This window comes from Procambarus clarkii, chromosome 36 (assembly GCF_040958095.1).
Source record: "Procambarus clarkii isolate CNS0578487 chromosome 36, FALCON_Pclarkii_2.0, whole genome shotgun sequence".
In the NCBI taxonomy this organism is placed as follows: Eukaryota; Metazoa; Arthropoda; class Malacostraca; order Decapoda; family Cambaridae; genus Procambarus; species Procambarus clarkii.
Window position 1 is genome coordinate 10,352,940 of NC_091185.1, and position 20,050 is coordinate 10,372,989.

Here is a 20,050-nt window from a genome sequence, read left to right on the forward strand (position 1 = left end):
GGTTATTCATGCGCGTGCCACCTCGTGTGTCTTTATCAATCATCAAGGTGTCGGTTGAGCCACTTCTGTAATTTCCTTAATTCTTAGGAAGGCAGGGGCGGTGGGTGTATACAGTACACCTGGCATACAAGATGTATACTGTATACACCTTGTATGTATACAAGACCAGGTGTATTCTGCTCTGGTCTTGAGGATAGCAGTGCGAGGTGGCTACTTTGAGGTTGCTTCGCTTTGAGTGCCTTGAGATTGTTTGATGTGTAGTGCTTCGCCTACGTCTGATCTTTTCTTGTTATGTATCTGTCGATTATTTGATTACGTTTCGTATTGGGCTTGAAATGGCCAATCAACGTCTGGAGGGTTATTAAGGCCACACAAGTGCTTCCTGTCTTATCAGCAAATATACTTCAGCCCTGGAAGTAGTTCAGAGCTATTAAGTATACGTTTATATACTCCGAGAAGAGGGGGGGGGGTGTACACCTCTGAATATATTGCCTCTCCCTAAGGTAAATGAACTTGCCCATAAACATAATCATTTTTATGGGTAAAAAACTATATTGGTCAATACTGTGAATATTTTATTCAAATGTATAGATAAATTTTATAAATCGTATATACTAGGATAAATAATTATGAAAAGCTACATTTATATTTAAACTTTAAATAACAATTTCATAAAACATCAGTTTACCATAAAATCATCCTTGCAAATTACTCTCATTACATTTGTTTTAAACAATTAACCATTGCAGTGATCCAATATCCATAACTGCGAGATATACAGCGAGACTATCAAAAGAAAATACCAAGCCATTTCGACTATATAGCACTTGGAAGGGGTCAGGATTAGGATTTTGGATGGGACGGGGAGAAGGAATGATGCCCAACCACCTAGTAGTAGACGGTCGGGGATTGAACGCCGACCTGCATGAAGCGAGAAGTGTAACCCTATTTCTGTGTATATACTGACAGTTTTGGTTCCGTCCTGACTTATGTTCCAGGCTAAAGTATATTTAATGGTCGGTCAATAAACTAGTGTAATGACCTTTATAACCCAGGTGTAGATAGATGACAGGCGCTATGAGAGTTGTGCTTTTTATTTTTTAATTAGGCTATATTTTTCATGTTTTTTAGTGTTTTCATTACTCTTTGTGTTTTGAAATGGAAATAGTTGACTTTGGAAACATTTTGACATTAACTTTACCTGAACATTTATAAAAACAACAAAAATATGTCCTTGACAATTGCACCAAGACGTTAAACCCAACACTGAAGCCGTCGATCAATTATCCCGGGATGATTTATCACTTGATTTCGGGGTCTTAAAATAGCTTCACATTTGTTGTTCTCTTCATAGGCTTTATTGTTCATAAACCGTACCTGGTTAAAACACGTAACTCGTCATCACAACTGGTACAGGAGTATCCAGTACAGAATAAACACAAGTTATGGCAATAATAAAATAACGTTTATTAAATCAGCTGATCCTACATTGGATTGGCGTAGAGTTTCTGATACAGTAATTTGATGCATTTAAGAGCCTATCATATGCACGCATCTTCCTCTGAACGTCATCCCACAGCTCCTGGAAGCTGCGCTTAAAAAAAAAAAAAAAAAAATGGCGGCCAATTACATTGAACAAGAATTTCAAAATACACAACCTCGAATATCAAGGAAGAAAAATACTTAAAAATTCCCAAAATCGCACAAGAAATGACTTCTTAAAGATAGTGACGGGCGCGTTCAGAGGAACTCACGTGTCTTACAGACTCTTAATAACATCTGCATTATCACACAGGTAAGGCGGAGCGAGATTTAATAAAAAAAAACAATTTTTTTTTTTTGGAAACCCTGCTTGCCGTCTCATCAAGGAATATCATTTAATAACAATTATAATCAGACTGTAAATGACATTTAACCCAAGCGCACACGTATACACACAGGAAGATAAGCATCACAGGCTCTTGCTACATATAACAATGGGACAAAAAAAATATACAGGAAAATAAAAATACAATACAGAGACATTAACCATAGCAAGAAATATAAAACATGATAAAAGGAGAAATATATATACCATCAAAGAGAAAATAGATAAAAAAAACATGGCAATGCTTGGCCTGCATAATATATAAGAAGCACCGAGACTCTTAAAACACCACATAGAGGCATGTTAACGGAATGTGTATTGCATCATTTAAAAAAAAAGTAACATGGATACACTAAGAGAAAAAAATCACAGGGAGGAAGAGGCTGCAGTGTGGGGCGGAGTTTGATATAAAGCCTAATGCCATTCACACATTTTTTTCTTATATAAAAAAAAAGGCTTTCTACGTAGGCAAACAATAAAACAAGCATATAAATGGGCGTATCTTCAACAGTCAACAATAAAAATAGAATAATTAAGTAGAATTGGCTTTGAACATATATATCAAGACATTTTTGTTGATAATTATCTTTTTCTTTTAGCTGGAAGACCATGCAAGTACAAAATTTACTTATATATTAATTGACAAATCAATGGAAGACTTGGATTTTCACCGCCATCTTGGAAGACATTATTTTTGTTTACAGTTGGAAATGGCTGTCTTATTAAAAATTGCAAAGGCGGAGAACACACCGTCACCAAAACAACATATTAGATGATGAGAAATCCACATCTGCCTCCAGAAAGAGAGAGGGAAGAGAAAGTGAGAGAGGTGGAGAGGAGGTTGAAGTGAAGAGAGAACAAAATAGAATAAAGAAACCTCAAAAGAAGACCTCATACTAAAGCATCAGTCTATTGCATCATATGTCCCTGCCTTAGAATAGCGAAACATTATAAACATCACGTACTCAAGTTCTTCGGGTTAACGGGTGCGGGAAGGGAAGGGAGGGGGGTGGGGGGAGGGTTCAAAGAAAATATGTAGGTGGCTTGACTCTAGGCTTAAAAAATTGGTATATTATATATTTTATATTTATTCCAACCTGTCATACACATCCAGCATGTTATCACGTTGCAGACCTGTCAAGATGACGGGACACAAAAGTGTAGCCGTGTGAATCAGAAACAAATGGTAAAAACTGTATGACATGTTGTAGAGTATTTTGAAGGCAGCTAAGTAGATTCCTTTCCCCCCTTGGCTTTTAACCAGCTTCAAACTACTTGTGCGGATATGATATATATATATATATATATATATATATATATATATATATATATATATATATATATATATATATATATTTCCATCATTTCAAATTAGGCTCCAAGCCCATAGGTACCACATGACAGCACTGCAAGATCAGATATCGATACTAACACCAGCTGGTGTTTTCTGGGAAGCCAGATGGGAAGCAGGGCGTCGTGGTGTGTGTGTGTGGCGCAGCTGTGGGCCGGGATGACTCCATCTTTCTCGTTTGACATGCAGGTGTGGGAGAGAAATTACAAGGTCCTGCGTTTATGGCAGAGGAACACCATACGTAATACGTCCCAGTTGCTGCCGCATTTTAGGGACAAGAAAAAAACTAAATAAAAAATAATTATCTTGGAGACTTCGTTCAGGGCGGCCACGACCAGCTCACTCTGACCGTCAAGGCGAACGCGTCATCATTTACAGCAATAGGCTAGAAAGTCTCAAGCTACATAACATACGCCGTAAAACAAAATTATAGAACGAAATGTGATACAGTTTACAGTGCAAGAGTCTTCTATAAACAAAGAAAACGAACAATGAATTGTGAAAAATAGGTTTTGTGTAGTGGCAACCTCGCCATATATGTCGGTCGCCGCCTGCCGGAGCGGTCACCACTTACCCTAAAACCCTCCGTATTACTTCCTCACTCCTCCACATTTGGTTACCTTAAATATTAACGTTTTAAAGCTCTTTTTAATGCACTTAATTCGGTTTTGTGTATGTGTGTGTGAGGGTGGGGGACCAAGCGCTACGTGTACACGCTTATGTTAGGCAAGTAGGCTTCCTCGAGACGGTGAATGGCTGCACCAACCTATAGGCAGCTACCAACAACACAGGACCGATTAGCGGGGTTTTCCACTCATCAATTATCTCGTTTTTTCTTCAAAGATTTGTTAAATAGTTGTCCTCACAAGGAGGTTGCGTATTACTACTCTTGATATCATTTTCTACATATTTACTGACAAACGTCTTATCAATCATTCTGAATTACTCTGTTATTGACTGTTTGTACCGAGTGACCAGGCGAAACACGTAGTTATTGGTGATTCCTAACAAGACGCAGTTTGTATCCCGAATAAAGGCACACTGTATTATTTGATTTAGTTATGAATGACAAATCAAATCGGGAATATACACAGCTAGGACACTGTATCAAGAGCAGCCTAGCCATCGCTGTTTGACCTTTGGTGACCTGCAGGGAGAGGGGGTGGGAGTGTGGTCAGGGCCTGAGGGACACCTCCAGGGGTACCTGACCTACGTCAGCTGCCGGATGTAACCCCCCCTTCCCTTACCCCTGAGGTCGAGTACTCGGATTAACCCCTTCGCCTTCCTCTCGTCTGTATTTACCTCGATTTCACCATTCGTCCGTCGAATTCAATTTTCGCGTATAATTATACATCCCTTTTCTTGTTCGCAATATACTTGAAGGCAACACGACGCGTGTATCGTACACTTTGTGCTTGATGGGAGGCACGCAGGGTTCCTCAGCCACACTCGCCCCAGCTGCGCCACACCGTTTCTGCGCCACACCACCTCTCGTGCTTCTGATTATGCAAGGTCTGGTAGCCTCGTAACCTCATGTGAATGCACCTTCAAATTAAAATGACAAAATAATATATATATATATATATATATATATATATATATTATTATATATATATATATATATATATATATATATATATACACACATATATATATACATATATATTACACATTATATATAATGTGTGAGCAAGTTGTATGAACGCGCAAGCCATAGATCACTAAGAACTCTTATCTGACTCTGCCAGGATTCGAACCCATGCCGTCCAGGATCACCTCCCTAAACGTACACAGTACCGTAACTACCGCACCAATGATCGTCTCTTAGACTTAGACGATCATAATGATGGGTGGTCACAGTACTCTGAACGTTTAGGGGCGATCCTGGACGACATGGGTTCGAATCCTGGCCGGGTCAAAAAGAGCTTTTAGTGACATTAGTATATATATATAATACATATAATATGTAGAGGCACGATGCCAACCTATCTGGGAAATGCACTGTCACTCGTCTGCTCTTAAAAAAAATTAAATTTTTAAATTAAAATTTTTTAAAATTGTTAATTTATTGCTGCTTGTTGCTAGACTCTTGGTAAGCCTTGAGTACAAGTTAGTACTCTTAGAAGTACTAAAGTATGAACACTTATAAATATTTCTATTCTTTTGTGAGTTCATCCCTTCCAAAGAACAGCTAGTGTGATAGTGCAGATGCTCAAAGGAAAGAAAAACTATCCAAGCTAGTTGCAAATGCATTTGAGCACGAGTTAATGCAGCGCCGCCCAGAGGCATTACTTATTCCTTGATAGAAATTTGCTGGAACTTGTACTCCTTAAGTCACAAGCCAAGACGGAGAGTTAAGTTTAGGTTCTACTGAGCTGCACTCAGGAAAGACGGCCATGGGGTGGGTAGCAAGTGACTAATCTCAACACGTTGGGGTAGATTATATATAATATATAATAATAATTATAAAAAAGCAACCAACCATCGGCGGGCAAGGATAAAGCAGAAGCAAACCAGAATTCTTAAAACACCATTTCAGGCTAAGAATGACAGCAGTGCAGCCCTGGAAACACAAACCGAAACTGTCTCTATTTTTCGCTAGTTACAATTTGTAATAAAGTTGTTACATCTTGGCTTAACGTGTTTATGACGTATTAGCACATTGTTATAACTTGCTATATTGGTTGTTATAACTGGTTAGAAGGTGTTAAAACTTGTTCGAACGTTGTACCAACGTCGTAGTTTCGGTGTGTGTTTGGCGGGTGGCAATGTTGGCCGATAGTAATCACAGATTGAGATTACCTAAACCCTTTCTGCGATTTATAACCCTTAAAGTTGCGTTTCAGAATTCTGTTAAGTGATAAAAAAAATTTACAGGCGTATAAACTAAAATGGAACAAACGCGCTCATTATGAACCTCAGCGATACCAAATGACAGCAATTCACAGTATATCTTACATTCTAAGGAGACGGGTGTCTGTGAAAAATTACCGTTGCCATATTACACAGACAAGCTGATGTGTGTATGACCAGGGGGGGCGGGTAGGCTCAGGCACCACCAGCTCCCATACAGGCCAACAGTGGGATATGGGGAAAGGGGGGAAGGGGGAGGGGGGAGTAGAATTGTGGTTTTAAATAAAAATCTTCAAGGTTTGTGCGTTGTCATGTTTATAACAAACAAACAAAAAAAATCTATTGCCATCTCTGATCAAATATACTCTTTCTACAGTACACCGCAATCACATCATGACCACAAGAATCACTTGACAAGCCCGCCGTAACATGTGCGCAAGAGACAAGCCTCCCCCCCTCCCCCACAGTAACAGCAAAAGGGAGGATATATGCTCCCCCACACTATAACAACACTCTGGGATTGTGTGGGCGAGTGGAGGGTAGTCATTAGCAACTACGGGGGAGGTTAGTGGGTGGCCGGGGGGAGAAGTGCCACCCACCCGCCCCAGAAAGATCTGTGGCGACACTATATAAAGTTTCACTTCACACACAACAAAGACTGTTACACAGTCTCTTTTTACCATCCTTAACAGCTAAGCACGAACAAATGCTAAAGGCTAAAACAGTGGCTCTATAAATGCAATATTTCAATTAAAATTAAACTTTTCACACTTATAAACGGCGGTGCACTTGGAAGTATAAAGGTGCCGATACTCTTTAGGCTAGCGCAAGGCTCCAAGACACAACTCCACCCTCTTAACATCACCTGTAGCTTGGGGGAGCCCCGCTGCCACGTCCTCAACCAGCGTACAGCAGTATCAAAATCTTAAAAATATCCGATATGATTTAAAAACCGTCAAAAAACTCAATAAATTAGGCGAATTAAATGGATTTTGAAACTATGAGGAAGACGTGACTAGTGAGGGACCGGCCAGAGCTACGGAAGGAACAAGGGGGAAGGAGGAGGGGGGGGGAGAATGCTCGCCATCCATATTTCTAATTAAGCGAAACAGGGGCAGCTGAATTTAGTGTATAAGCAGGTTAGGTGCTCACCCAATGGCCAAAAGTGAAGGAATTCCACAGGGACTTGTCTATCCAAAAGTCCAAAGGATCCCTTAAAATCAGGCCAAAACAGCAAGAGAAAAAAAAATTAAAAGATATCTACCGTAACCCACCAAAAAATATTCATAACATCAAATAGAACCAACAAACAAATTAAAGCAAGAAGCTGCATTCCACCACCCCCAGCCGAGGGTAAGCACCAGCCTGCACCACCATCACTGCATCACTGCAGTCACCATCACTGCAGTCACATGCCAACATTACACAAACTATACAACTAAGAGGGAGGGAGGGAAGGGGGACTGTTGGTGCCGGAGGAGAGTGCTCATGGGGGTAGGTACTGCAGGCACTATATTTTGCTTTTAATTAAAGAATAACATTGTAAATTACATAAAAAGTGGCTCACTGTCCACCATGACCACTCACACACGGCAGCAACAGTGGTGACATAAGTGTAAGCAGCACTTACACACACTTGAAGACTCGTCTTTAACTATACGCGGCTCCTTTGTCTTGGGATTCAAGTGAGATCTCTTTAAAAAAAAAATGTAATATACACATAATGCCAATTCTCCAGCGGACGGACTGGGGAGAGGGGGAAGGGGGGGGGGAGGAAGGGTAACAGAATAACAGACTAATATACAATATTTAAAAAAAAAATCAATTTACAAAAAAAAAATTACATTTTTTAAGGGGGGAAAAATAATACCTGCCTGAACAACAACAGCAACTATGTTATAACCCCATTGCAATATTCACCCCCAAGCACAAAAGAGCAGCGGGTATGAACACTGCCACAGTGATGTACCCCGACCCACAGCTTCTCACTACGGCTTCCTCAAACAGTGTGTGTGTCTACTCAAGATATCACAAGGAGCACGCCCATCAGTGGAAGACTTGCCGAAATACCTCAAGTCTTTTGTTTGTGTTTTTTTGGGGGGGTTTCACCTTTGGTCACTCCATCTATGATTCTGACTGGTAATAATTTTCTGTCTTTTTTTTTTTATTTTTAGTTTCCATGTCAACTGTAATAACAAATAATAATAATAATAATAATTATAATAATAATAATAGTAAGACACTTATTGTATGTTTATCACTTTAAAATCACTAAAAACACATTTTACCTACGTTATAAAATGGGGAGTTACTGCTTGCGCACTTTTTGAGATCACGTGACTTAGGCGAAATGAATGATTATCTATTGAAGAAGATTTGTACAACATAGACCAGGCATCTTAAAAAAAAAATATTTCACACGCTTTTTATGATGCTATATAATAGTAGTAGTAGTAGTAGTAGATCCCCAGTGGTATGCTAAACCTAGCAGCCTTGGTAGTAACCTTTGTACACCTTAACTTTTAGCACTAATGGACCATTCCCTAGCACAGCACAGCACAGCACAGCACTTTAGCAGACTCATCAGCAGATCACCAAGCGAGTAGACGCCTGTCGCAACTTTACATCACGTCTTTCAGTCAAAAGCACATGGGGCAGTTAGGAATTAAAAGTCACCATTAACACCATTAGGTAGAACTGAACGGGCCATACCGCTTTGGCAATTTTCAACACTTTTAAAATCCATAGGCTGCTAGGCATTCGGGAATCCTGGGCTGTGGGGCTTTTTTTTTAGGCAGCTTGCCCGCAGAATTGTGGGTGCGTGGCGGGCGGGAAGGACATCAACGGAAGGGGCTCAGGGACTGGAGGGCGGGAGTTTGCTTGTAGATGGTGGGGATCAGGAAATGACTTTGAGTGACTAAGTTCTTCCAACCCTGGCCGAGGCACAGCGGCAGCACTTCACACTAAACACACCAACATCAGAAGTGCCTCATCATTTCATCTGATGAGTACACTTCAGGTCACTATCATACTCAGCCCGGATCATGGCCAATGCAGGTCAAAAAAAAAAAATGGTTCATCACAGACAGACTGTACAAAGCTAATTACAACTTCCCCAGCGACTTGCTGTAACCATGGTCCGCGCTGACACAACTCTAGAGTGCAGCTTTGGACTGTACCCACCGCCAGGGTCTGTCTTTTCACTATAATCTAGACACAGTTTAATCTATCACAGCAACGAGAGCGGCGGCAATGGACTTGGCGATCCGTTGACCGAACTTCCTCACGCCCTTGGGTTTACCCTTCTCCTCACTCTTGGTGTCTTCTCGTCGCTCTTCTGTAGGGAGACAAAGTTAACCTCTCAGTCAGAATATGGATTCATAGTTGTATACTCGTGGAAATAATATGAGCAAGATGAAGGAACACACTGACCAAACACACTCGCAACACAAGGGTTCACAAGATATCAGGACCCGTGTGAAATAATACTTTATAACCCGTTATAATACCCAACAGGAACATTTACCAAGTATGCTACATAAATGAAGGGATTAACATAGTACCAAAGCGAAAAGTATTTTTGAAATTAACCTGTCAGTTTTTATAATAACTACCGTGTACCGAGGCAGATTTTAGGGCAATTCTACAGTCATTTACAAGGATTCTATAATAATGCAAAGAATCTACACGGAACCGAGAAGGATCCTAGCATAATTCTACAACGGAGACACCACCACCACCACTTACCAGATCTGTGGGTAGCGGCCTTGATGTAAGTCTGGTACTTGACGGACACCTCCGCTGTAAATCTACATCTGTAGTCAGTCATCACAGTGGCGAGGTCATCCTGTAATCAAGAGGCACACAGTCAAAACCAACAAACTCCTCAGAAACATAACTTGACAACATCAAATAGTTAATAAAGTTGCACCAAACCTTTACTGCAATTGGTATTTGATGAACGAGGGAAAAAATAACCTATCCAGTTTTAAACAAATGGATTAGCAATGAACTATTTTGCAAATCTTTGGATGGAATCTTCTGTTCCATCTTTGCACCTAAAGATGGAACAGAACTGGCAACATTTCATATTAACCAACAGAAGCAGTGGGATCAAAAGGCAAAAGATAGTGATTCAACTTACGAAGGTAATAACCCTAGGGGCATTCTGTATGTATTTATTTGGATCACTGGGAGGCATGTGAGCCACTTGTCTGATCACAGTATTGACGTCAGCAGCAGAGTACCTGCAAGGTGAGGGAAAAGCGTGTCTAGTTAAGTGTGCAGGAAGTGTTAAAAATGTTAAAACGATAGACAAAGTTATCGCAAAAGTCGAGCCTGGCCTCAGGCCGGGCTTGGGGGTAGAACAACTCCCAGAACCTTCAACAGGTATACTCCACATATGATGGCCAATGATTCAGGTATGATTCAATATTCAACACATTAATGAAACAATTAACGTTAGTAGTGCATTTTAAATTAACATTTATTAATGCTAACGGATGCAAGTGCCCACTACAACACGTCAACAATGGGACAGAAATAGCACTCACCCTTCGCTCTTCGCTACTAGGCACTTGAACTGATCATCATTAATATTATGTGGCAACGCTTGCAGGAACATTCTGTAGAGCTCCTCTCGCGCCTTCTCACTCGGGAGCTTGACGTGAATGTTGTAAGTGAAGATTCTCCTGAGGTCATCCTCCAAGAGCCAGGGTTGGTTAGTGGTGCCCAGGACCATGATGCCGTCATTGAAGGCAGTGGGGTCGATGCGAGGCGGGTACTGAGGGTTTAGGGTAGTCATACCTGGTAAATTAAAAAAAAGAGTAGAAAATGGGTGTTAATGATTTCTGCCATCATAATTTATTCACAAAATAGTTCTTAGTGAAAATATCAACTTGATATTCATTTTGAAAATATACAAAACATTATTTCTATTTCTCTATTCATTAATGCACCCCATACCCATCCCGTGCCATACGAAACCTTAAGACAGTATTGTTTCAAATTGTTTACATAATGAGTTCCTTACCTCTGATTTGAGACAGTAATTCTGCCTTTGCTCTTAGTGCCGTCTCGCTGGACCTATCATAGCAGAGGGCGTCCACTTCATCAAACAATATGACTGCAGGGCTGTTCATGCGGGCGTGGTCAAACAGATACCGCACAATTTTGGGGGCTTCGAGGGGGGCCTGCGTTGCTAGGTAGGCCGTTGATATACCAATCAAAATAGCATCGTTGGCTTCTTTGGCAAGCGCTCGTGCAAGACAAGTCTTCCCAGACCCTGAGGGCCCAAACAGCAGCACACCTTTGCAAGTACCTTGAGTCCCCTCATACACTTCTGGGAATGCTTCACTCATAAACAAATTCTTTAATGCATCCTTGGCAGTGTCCAAACCCACCATAGATTGCCAGCCAAACGTTGGCTTCTCTATAACGATGGGAAGAGCGCCGACGGCATACTGTGGAGGGGCGCGAACTTTGGGTTGGGCCTCGTGGAGGTCATTGTCCAGGTCTGAAAGATTGGCCGTAACGTTGTGAGCATCTGAATGGTTGTCAGTATCGGAATCTCGCATCGACTCCGTCGCACTTGCCAAGTCAGTGATAGAAGCACAACTCGCAGACTCTAGTACCGGAGTGGATTCACTGCCAGTGGGACTGAGTCGTCCTAACTTTCCAACAAGGACAGGGGACGGGGTCTTCTTCCTGACACTTTCTGTGTCAGACTTGCCATCACCGGATTCTGATCCCGGGATGGAGTCGGCACCTACACTGGACTTATCATCATCTAATTTATTTAATGGCGTGTCTACTCTTGTTGGCCTGGGTACATCTTCATTTGGTTCAGTTTCATCATCATCCTCCTCCTCTTCAGCTTCACTGTCATTTTCTTCTTTTTTGGCCTTTGAAGCCTCTTTTTGGGGTCCGGTTGCAAGGTCAGATTTAACAGCAGGCTTCGCATCATTCTTCTGGGGTGGCGTAATGTGCATTTTTTCCAGAGCTGCTGCCGTTGCAGCCACAGCATTATGGTCTGCTGAACGGTCAGCGGGAAGTGTTTTGGTGGAACTGTCCAAGGAGTCATCACCAACAAACGTCACACTGGAAGTATCAGAATTGTCCAGTTGAGACAAGGACTTCCCACCACTAGCCAGCAGACTACCGACAACGGGCGCCAGGATGCCTGCCCCTGCTGCCATGCCTGCCAAACCCATGGAGACTCCCGCTAGAGGGTCCACACTTCTCACAGATCCTCCGCTGATGCTAGGCGCCATGTTGGTGTGGTGCATGGATGGTGAAGATGCTATGCTGTGTGGGATCTGTGGGTGGGAAGTGGGCGGACTCATGATATCTGCCGGGTTATAACTGTGTGTGAAGCCTACCGGGGGCGGATGGCCCGGGTGAGAATTATGCACTGCTAGTAACGCATTTCCAGGATGCCCACCCATAGGATTGTGGTCGGGATGCTGCATGTGGACAGGGAGAGGACCGTGCACCCCATGGGAAGCTGACGGGTGTGAGGATCCTAGCATTCCAGAGGCCATAAGACCGCCAACAGCACCAACAGCAGCTACACCTGCAGCGGCTGCAGCCACGGTGCCCATGCCGACCCTATCGTCCATATCGTCGTCATCGTCCTCGTCGTCTTCATCGTCCTCATCAGACAGGAGCTCATCGTCATCGTATTCCTGAATTGTAGCTCCATTCCCTCCATTGCCTCCCGCGAAGCCGTCCATGAGGGCGCTCATGCCACCTGCGAAGGCCCCAGCAAGGGTACCGGCCATGTCTTGGTTCATGGCGGGCATGAATGATGGCATGTTTGAGAGGAAACTCCCCGCCCCGCCGTCCATGGGGGAGCCCATGCCTGCCATACCGGGGTTCATGGCACCTCCCATGTCTGGGACGCCGCCAGGAATGGCACCCGGATTCATATTAAGGAGACCCTGCAAGATGCTCATGGTCTGCATCGTGGGTAGGGACACGCCGCCCATGTCTCCCCCGCCCATGCCGCCCCCTCCGTCGCCTCCGCCTCCACCGAAGGGGTTAGCCATTGTGTGGATGTTGTGTTCGTGACCTCCAGGGTAGTCGTAGTCGTCGTCGTCATCGTCGTCGTCGTCGTCCTCGTAGTCGTCATCGTCGTCGTCATCGACATCATCGTAGGCGCCTTGGGGAAGATTTTGTTGCATGTTGGCCAGAAGAGCCTCAAAGAGCTCCAGATCCATGTTGTTGGGCGGGTCCTGCAACACGAAACAAACGTTAGTTATATGGATCACATTGGTTGTACTTGCGGGGGTTGAGCTCTGGCTCGTTGGGCCCGCCTCTGTCAATCAACTGGTGTACAGAGGATGAGTGAATTGTATGTTATGGAGAGACGAGGATGATGGAGGGAAGGGAGTCATGGAAGAAGGGGGAAGGGAAGGAGGAGGAGGAAGGTGTAAGAAGGTGGGAGGATGGGTTAGGAAGAGAGAGTAAGGTGGGGGGGGGGAGGGGGCCACACAGGTCAGTGGCCCTGCCCGCTGCCCGAGTCATGCCCACTCCCACATCAATACTGCCCACATCCTCAAACCCGACTCGACACTGCTGCAATATCTACAGGTACCACTCCTCCCCCACTCTTCTCCCCCACTCTCTCTCTCTCTCTCATTCTCTCTCTCTCTCTTACCTACGTCAGTAGAAGAAAGAATAGTTAGGGGAGACATAATCACCACATACAAGATTCTCAGACGAATTTATAGAGTAGACAGTTTAAACACAGGTGGTACACAAACAAGGGGATACAGGTGGAAATATAGTACTCAGATGAGCCACAGAGACTTTAGAAAGATTTTTTTAGTGTCAGAGCAGTTAACAAATGAAATGTATTAGGTAGCGATGTGGTGGAGGCTGACTCCATACACCGTTTGAAATGTAGACATGATAGAGCCCAATAGGTTCAGGAATCTGTACACCAGTTGATTGCCAGTTCAGAGGCGGGCCCAAAGAGCCAGAGCTCAACCTTTGCATTCACAATTAGGTGAGTATACACAACATCTCCCGATATTCATAACAATATTCATATTCGTTGAAAATTAACATACACGCGCATCTTTAAATCCTAAATAGAATCATCAGAGAACGATACCTCATTAATGCTGTACAACTAATGCCTAATTCCTAGAAGGACCTAACCATATTAACCAAGGTTTGCTAAAGTTGGAAATTCTAAGAATCGAAATACAAAGACCAAATTATGCCTATATATAACAATATATCTGCTAAAAATACCAGTAACTAATAATAATATTGCTAAATATTTTCATAATTAAGCCTAGGCCTACCAGTATTAAAAACAAGATGCCAAAAGTGATTTTTTTATTATTATTTTCTACCACAGACGTGGCCACACATTTACAATGCTAACCAGCATATATACATTTTGTGATGAGAACAGGTGGGGGACAGAGGCCGGCGTCAGGGCGGACCCGCGCGTGTTCAAGGCGGTCACAAATTCCCCGCCAAGATGCAGATTGAAATAACACACGCAGCTTGGTGCGGCGTGTCAGCTGCTGGGAGCATTAACGATGGCCAGGCAGGCCCTCGCCCCTCTATACCCTCGCCAGGCTTTATGCAACTGCTTTTCTAATTATTTTTCTGGCTACGTATGTGATGTTAAAGAATTGATAACATATATTATTATCTTCCAAACCCCCTTCTCCATTCTTCCACCACTCACAGAAGCCTCAGACCACCAATCAACTACTAATTACAACCTCTGAGCTAGACATTACCACAAAACTGCCGCCAAAATTCCACGGCAGAAATGTCCAGTATAACTTCATAATAAACCACTGAATCGGTCATATGGCTGCAATCTTGCTCAGGGTTCACCCCAATCGTAAACGTGCAATACAATCGAGGTGAAATCAAATGGTATCAAGTATGTTTATCGAGACAAGAAGGAAATGCATTTCAAAAGGAAGAGTAGCTTAGGCTCTTTCTACCCCCCCTCCCCCCCGCGATCAAATAGTATCAATGGTCGTGTCAAAGGCACGGAGAAGGTAAGGCGGTTTCAGTCAGCGGCCCTCCCCCCCCCCCCCCCGCCCCCACCTGTAAACTGGCTGTCTTATTTTGGTGCGTCTTCCAGGGTTAGCTGTGCTGCCCTCACAGCGGCAAGCCCCGCAAGCTTTGTTTGGCCAGGGATGTTTTGGCTTATGGCGGCAATGATTCACTGTCTCAATTTGGAACCGGGGGATAAGGGGGGGGGGCGTCCTGGGCTGAACTGGATCCTTTTACTGGTCAGGTATTAAGTGTGGTTAAACTCTGCCAGCAGTTTAAACTGCGCTCTCATCTGCCTTACCATTGTTCCTCTCCATAAACAGCAGGTAAATTGAGTACAAGTAATTGAGTACAAGGAAGCTTCGTTGTTACTACCAAGGTTGTATGCCACTGATGTCCTATTTTATATCTCTGGTTAACTTCTGTAGAATCTTGCGGATCAACGTCTCCGGGGAAATTAATTCCTGCCACTAATAAAATTGACTTATATTAACATGTAGCCATGAGCAACAACCACCACTCATCAGTGTCCTGTAGCCTCATCCGACACAACTGCCAGCGCCACCACGGCCAGCATCAACACATTAATCACTAGCCTAGTATCAACATATACTGCAACGCCAACCACCACCCGGTCGAGACGTGACACAGCAACGCCAAAGGCGGGAACGCGACGTCAACGATGAGAAACATTTTTAGCCACTCGGTCCTGCTTAAATGGGGTTCTGGGAGTTCTTCTACTGCCCAAGCCCGGCCCGAGGCCAGGCTTGACTTGTGAGAGTTTGGTCCACCAGGCTGTTGCTTGGAGCGGCCCAGCCGATACAAAAATTATTTTGTCTCGTAGCAAGCAAGAAGCAGTTAACACGAGGGAGGCAATCAGGGTGAACGCATGTACTTTACGCCATTAAGACCTGGTGAACGTAGCCTAACGACTTTTAGTTTCAGTACAATCAAAAACGTTTACGATGAAAAATAACTGAATAAAGCCCGCCACTGTAAGTGACTCCTCTATGACAAGTGTTACGTGGTGGTCCCTTGTAGTGCTCCTAGTGGCCCCTGGTAATGCCCGTGGTGGCCCCTGGTAGTGCCCGTGGTGGCCCCTTATTTTGGTCTCCTCGCATCGACTGCCGCAGTCGTCAGCCAGTAACCGCGTCACAGGAGCAAGTTATGTATGATGTTTACTGTCCCACAGGGGCTCTAAATGTATCTTTAGGATCGGGAGAAAAACCAAAAGGCACGAACAAATTTCACCAACTATTTCATTGTTTTCAACTGTTCTCATCAGCAGATATGTGAACAAAGCTTCATTCAATTGGCCATAACTACAAAACAATAATAGGCTTTGTCTGTAGATTTACTGTAGCACTCAAGACAATGGTACCAACTGTGGCGAAGTAACACGCAGCAGACCAACGAACTAATCGCTTGGGGGTTACCCACCTTTGTGATTCAGTTGCCTAAATACTGTCGCAAACTTCCTGCAACTCCCCTTTCCCTTCTACATGTTACCTTGGAGCAGATAAACGTAATTTGCCAAAGTCACGCTTTTATGAGCACGATCACACGCGCACGGCAGTGATGTGGTGGAGGCTGACTCCATACACAGTTTCAAATGTAGATAAGATAAGAGCCCAGTAGGTTCAGGAACCTGTACACCAGTTGATTGACAGGAGGCGGGACCAAAGAGCCAGAGCTCAACCCTCGCAAAGCCTAGGTGAGTACACATTCTTACACACAGGCAGGGAACCCGCACGCGAATGGTGCTATCTAAGTCTGCATTATCAACAAGGATGTGAATACCGGAGAGTTGATCCTCATCTCCTGTGTCCCGCCTCTTATTATTTGGTCGGTTGGTCGGTATTGCGACGACCAGCCGAACATGGACCTGGTCTTGCAGGGTCCACGTTCGAATCCCCAATGATTCAAAGTGATTAGGCTCCTCCTTCTCCCCGCCCTCCTATCTTCCAATAAAATGTGTCTCTTCCACTTGTTCACTTATTGGTTAGGCTATCTGCAGCAGTGACTGGTAGCTTGTGCTCTACCCACGCCAACCCTACTACATTCACGCCCACACTACACCCACGCCCACACTACACCCACGCCCACACTACACCCACGCCCACCCTACACCCACGCCCACACTACACCCACGCAGCAGGTGGCTTGAGAGGAAACTAATACCAACTAATATAATGTCCGGCAGCCTAGAGAACACGGATTTCTTTACGCTCCCTTCTTGAAAAAGTGAAAGCTGATCTACGCTCCATCTGGAGGGAGAGGGGAGGGGATAGAGAGAGAGAGAGAGAGGAGTTGGAAGAGAAAGAGGGAAAGAGAAGCATGGAGGGAAGGGGAGAAAGAGGAAGATGGGGGAAAGAGAGAAGAGAGTAGAGGGGGGAAAAGGAGGAGAGAAAAGGAGGAAGGAAAGAGAAGAGAGGGGTGGAAGAATAAAAATTGGAAACAGCGGGGTAGAAAAGCGACATATTCATCAATGTCGCAAGAGCAGCAGCAGCAGCAAGCAGAGATTAAAAGGTCATCAGACACAGGACCGCCACCACTGTGGCCGGAGCTCTGCTGGCCTTAAAACACACCCTCGGACTGGGGTTACAAAGGCAGTGTCCGATTTCGCTGCGCTGACGCAACGGCGGCGGCGACTTGGGTTTCGCCAGCAAAGACTCATTTGTTATGTTCATTCATTCTCCACCCCCCCCCCCCACCCTCACCCCCTCATGCCGAGATTCCTTTGCCCTCCTTCCCCGCCCCCCCCCTTCCTCCCCGGATTATATAAACCAGTTAAGCTTGATGGTATTCATTCTTGCCGCGCTTCACTCGCTCTTGTGATGTTTTCTGAGGGGTTCCTAGTGTGTGTGTGTGTGTGTGTGTGTGTGTGTGTGTGTGTGTGTGTGTGTGTGTGTGTGTGTGTGTGTGTGTGTGTGTGTGTGTGTGTGAGGGGGAGGGGGGGAAAGGGTGGGATAGAGGGAGGGGAACTGGATAGACTAAGCTGGGTAGTTGAGGAAAGTAATTTTTGTCACACGAACCAAATGCGCTATAACATTCATTTAGAACAAGTATGAAAGATGTCCATGTCAAAAGAAATATATATATATATATATATATATATATATATATATATATATATATATATTATATATATATATATATATATATTTTTTTTATATGGGAAGGGAGTACCACCTCTAGCTGGAAGAAGGGGGACCCATAGCCTCGGAGGAAACCACGCATAACGCATTAGAGGGAATGTTTAGATCCCCTCCAATATATAATATATATATATATATATATATATATATATATATATATATATATATCAAATTTTCTTAAATTACACAAATAAGATCAAATGTTTTCCTGTGTTGAGCTTCATTACCCGCGCGAGGGGACACTCGTCTAATGAAGCTGTCATCAACGAACCAATCACAACAGGAAATCGTCGTCGACGGCCACTCGGAATTAGGCCAAGACCCAAGGGCGCCATCAACGGCTGACCATTCAGGAGACGAGTCAGTCAGTCTGTCATCGCCCAGTTAGGAAGGAAGCGACCTCCTCCCCTCCCCCCAACACTGACCAATCAGGTACCCAGTAGACATATCCAAGACAACGCCAATCATCTTGATTCGTGATCAACGCCGAATTCAAAGTCATCAACGTTGAACCAACGGTTCTTTTGGATGGCAATTCCCCATTTGATAAGGGAGGATGTCTCTGTCTCCTCCCCCACCGACCAATCAGGTAACGGAGGATGCCCCCCTCCCCCACCGACCAATCAGGTAACGGAGGATGCCCCCCTCCCCTACCGACCAGTTAGGGAGGACGGAAACCACCCCAACCAACCAATCAGGGAGGAAGGAAGACCCCCATTGACCAATTAGAGGACGGGAACGAGCACAACACCTGCCCGCCGCCGGTGTCATCAATAAATGGTGTGACCTCGAGATCAACCCGACTGTTATTACCCAACAATTAATCCATAACCAACCGCCAAGCTCCCCTTCCTGTAATGGCGATAATGGCCAGGTCACCCTCTCACTTACCATCGGGTCATTATACTCTCCCCTCATCCTCTCGCTCCCCTCTTCAACCCCATTATATTCCTGTCCCCCTCTCCCTCGTGGTTATACATAGGCTATCATGTTCTCTGTACTCATCCCGTCTTATCACTAGCCAAGCCATCAATCTCTCTCGTGTTTCCTTTGTTATTACCGTCTTCTTTAATATGTTTATCACACTTCTAGTCACGCACCCTAACTTTACACGTGTACACATTCATTCACACGTCCACCCACAACCTCACACTCCCCTGCACAAAGATACAAGTTCATTTATGAATGGAACACATGGCTGAGGCAGCCATTACACTATGTAAACAAACGATTACAACCAAAACAAAACGCACGTGGCCAAACAAGTCTTCACCCTGACCCAGTACTACTGTAGGCTGCCGGGGGAAGAAAAAGAAAGTAGGAATTTTTGGAAGACTACTTTTGGAAGTCTTGCACAACTTCTAATGGCCTCCCGATATAAGGTACTGGGAGGCCATTGGAATCCAACAAGAAGCATCTTGCGAGATCATACGCCCACCGGCAGGAAAAGCCTAAGTGAGGCCTAAACTCATTACTGGAAGTGACGAATTAGATTTGTCGTGGTGCGGTCGACCGTAGATCTGCATCGCTGTCTATTCCTCATCTAGCTACTCATCTTCGGTTGACCTCCCGTAATGTGCATTCATTGCTTAGCTCTCATTTTTGGTACGAAGTCTTTGACATTGCCTAAGCAACCTGTCCTCTCCATTTGTCAACGCGGACAAAAAAAATGATGTACTGAACTGGCTGAACCAAATCTAACCTAGCTGAGAGTTCACGGATAGAAAACATGGACTTTTGCGACCCGCTATGATTCTCTCCGCATCATATTTTGTCTGTCGAGGATTT

General features: G+C 44.2%; 1 protein-coding gene across 1 annotated transcript; it reads right to left on the bottom strand.

Annotated features, from left to right (window-relative positions):
- Nucleotides 1–1,443: 1,443 nt before the first annotated feature.
- LOC123758741 (uncharacterized) lies at nucleotides 1,444–13,327 on the bottom strand. The gene is made up of 5 exons (XM_069336552.1): nucleotides 11,104–13,327; nucleotides 10,625–10,877; nucleotides 10,216–10,318; nucleotides 9,819–9,918; nucleotides 1,444–9,408 (listed from the first exon to the last, which is right to left on the bottom strand). The coding sequence occupies exons 1-5, from the start codon at nucleotides 13,289–13,291 to the stop codon at nucleotides 9,293–9,295; spliced, it is 2,760 nt and encodes a 919-aa protein (XP_069192653.1). The 5' UTR covers nucleotides 13,292–13,327; the 3' UTR covers nucleotides 1,444–9,292.
- Nucleotides 13,328–20,050: the final 6,723 nt, after the last annotated feature.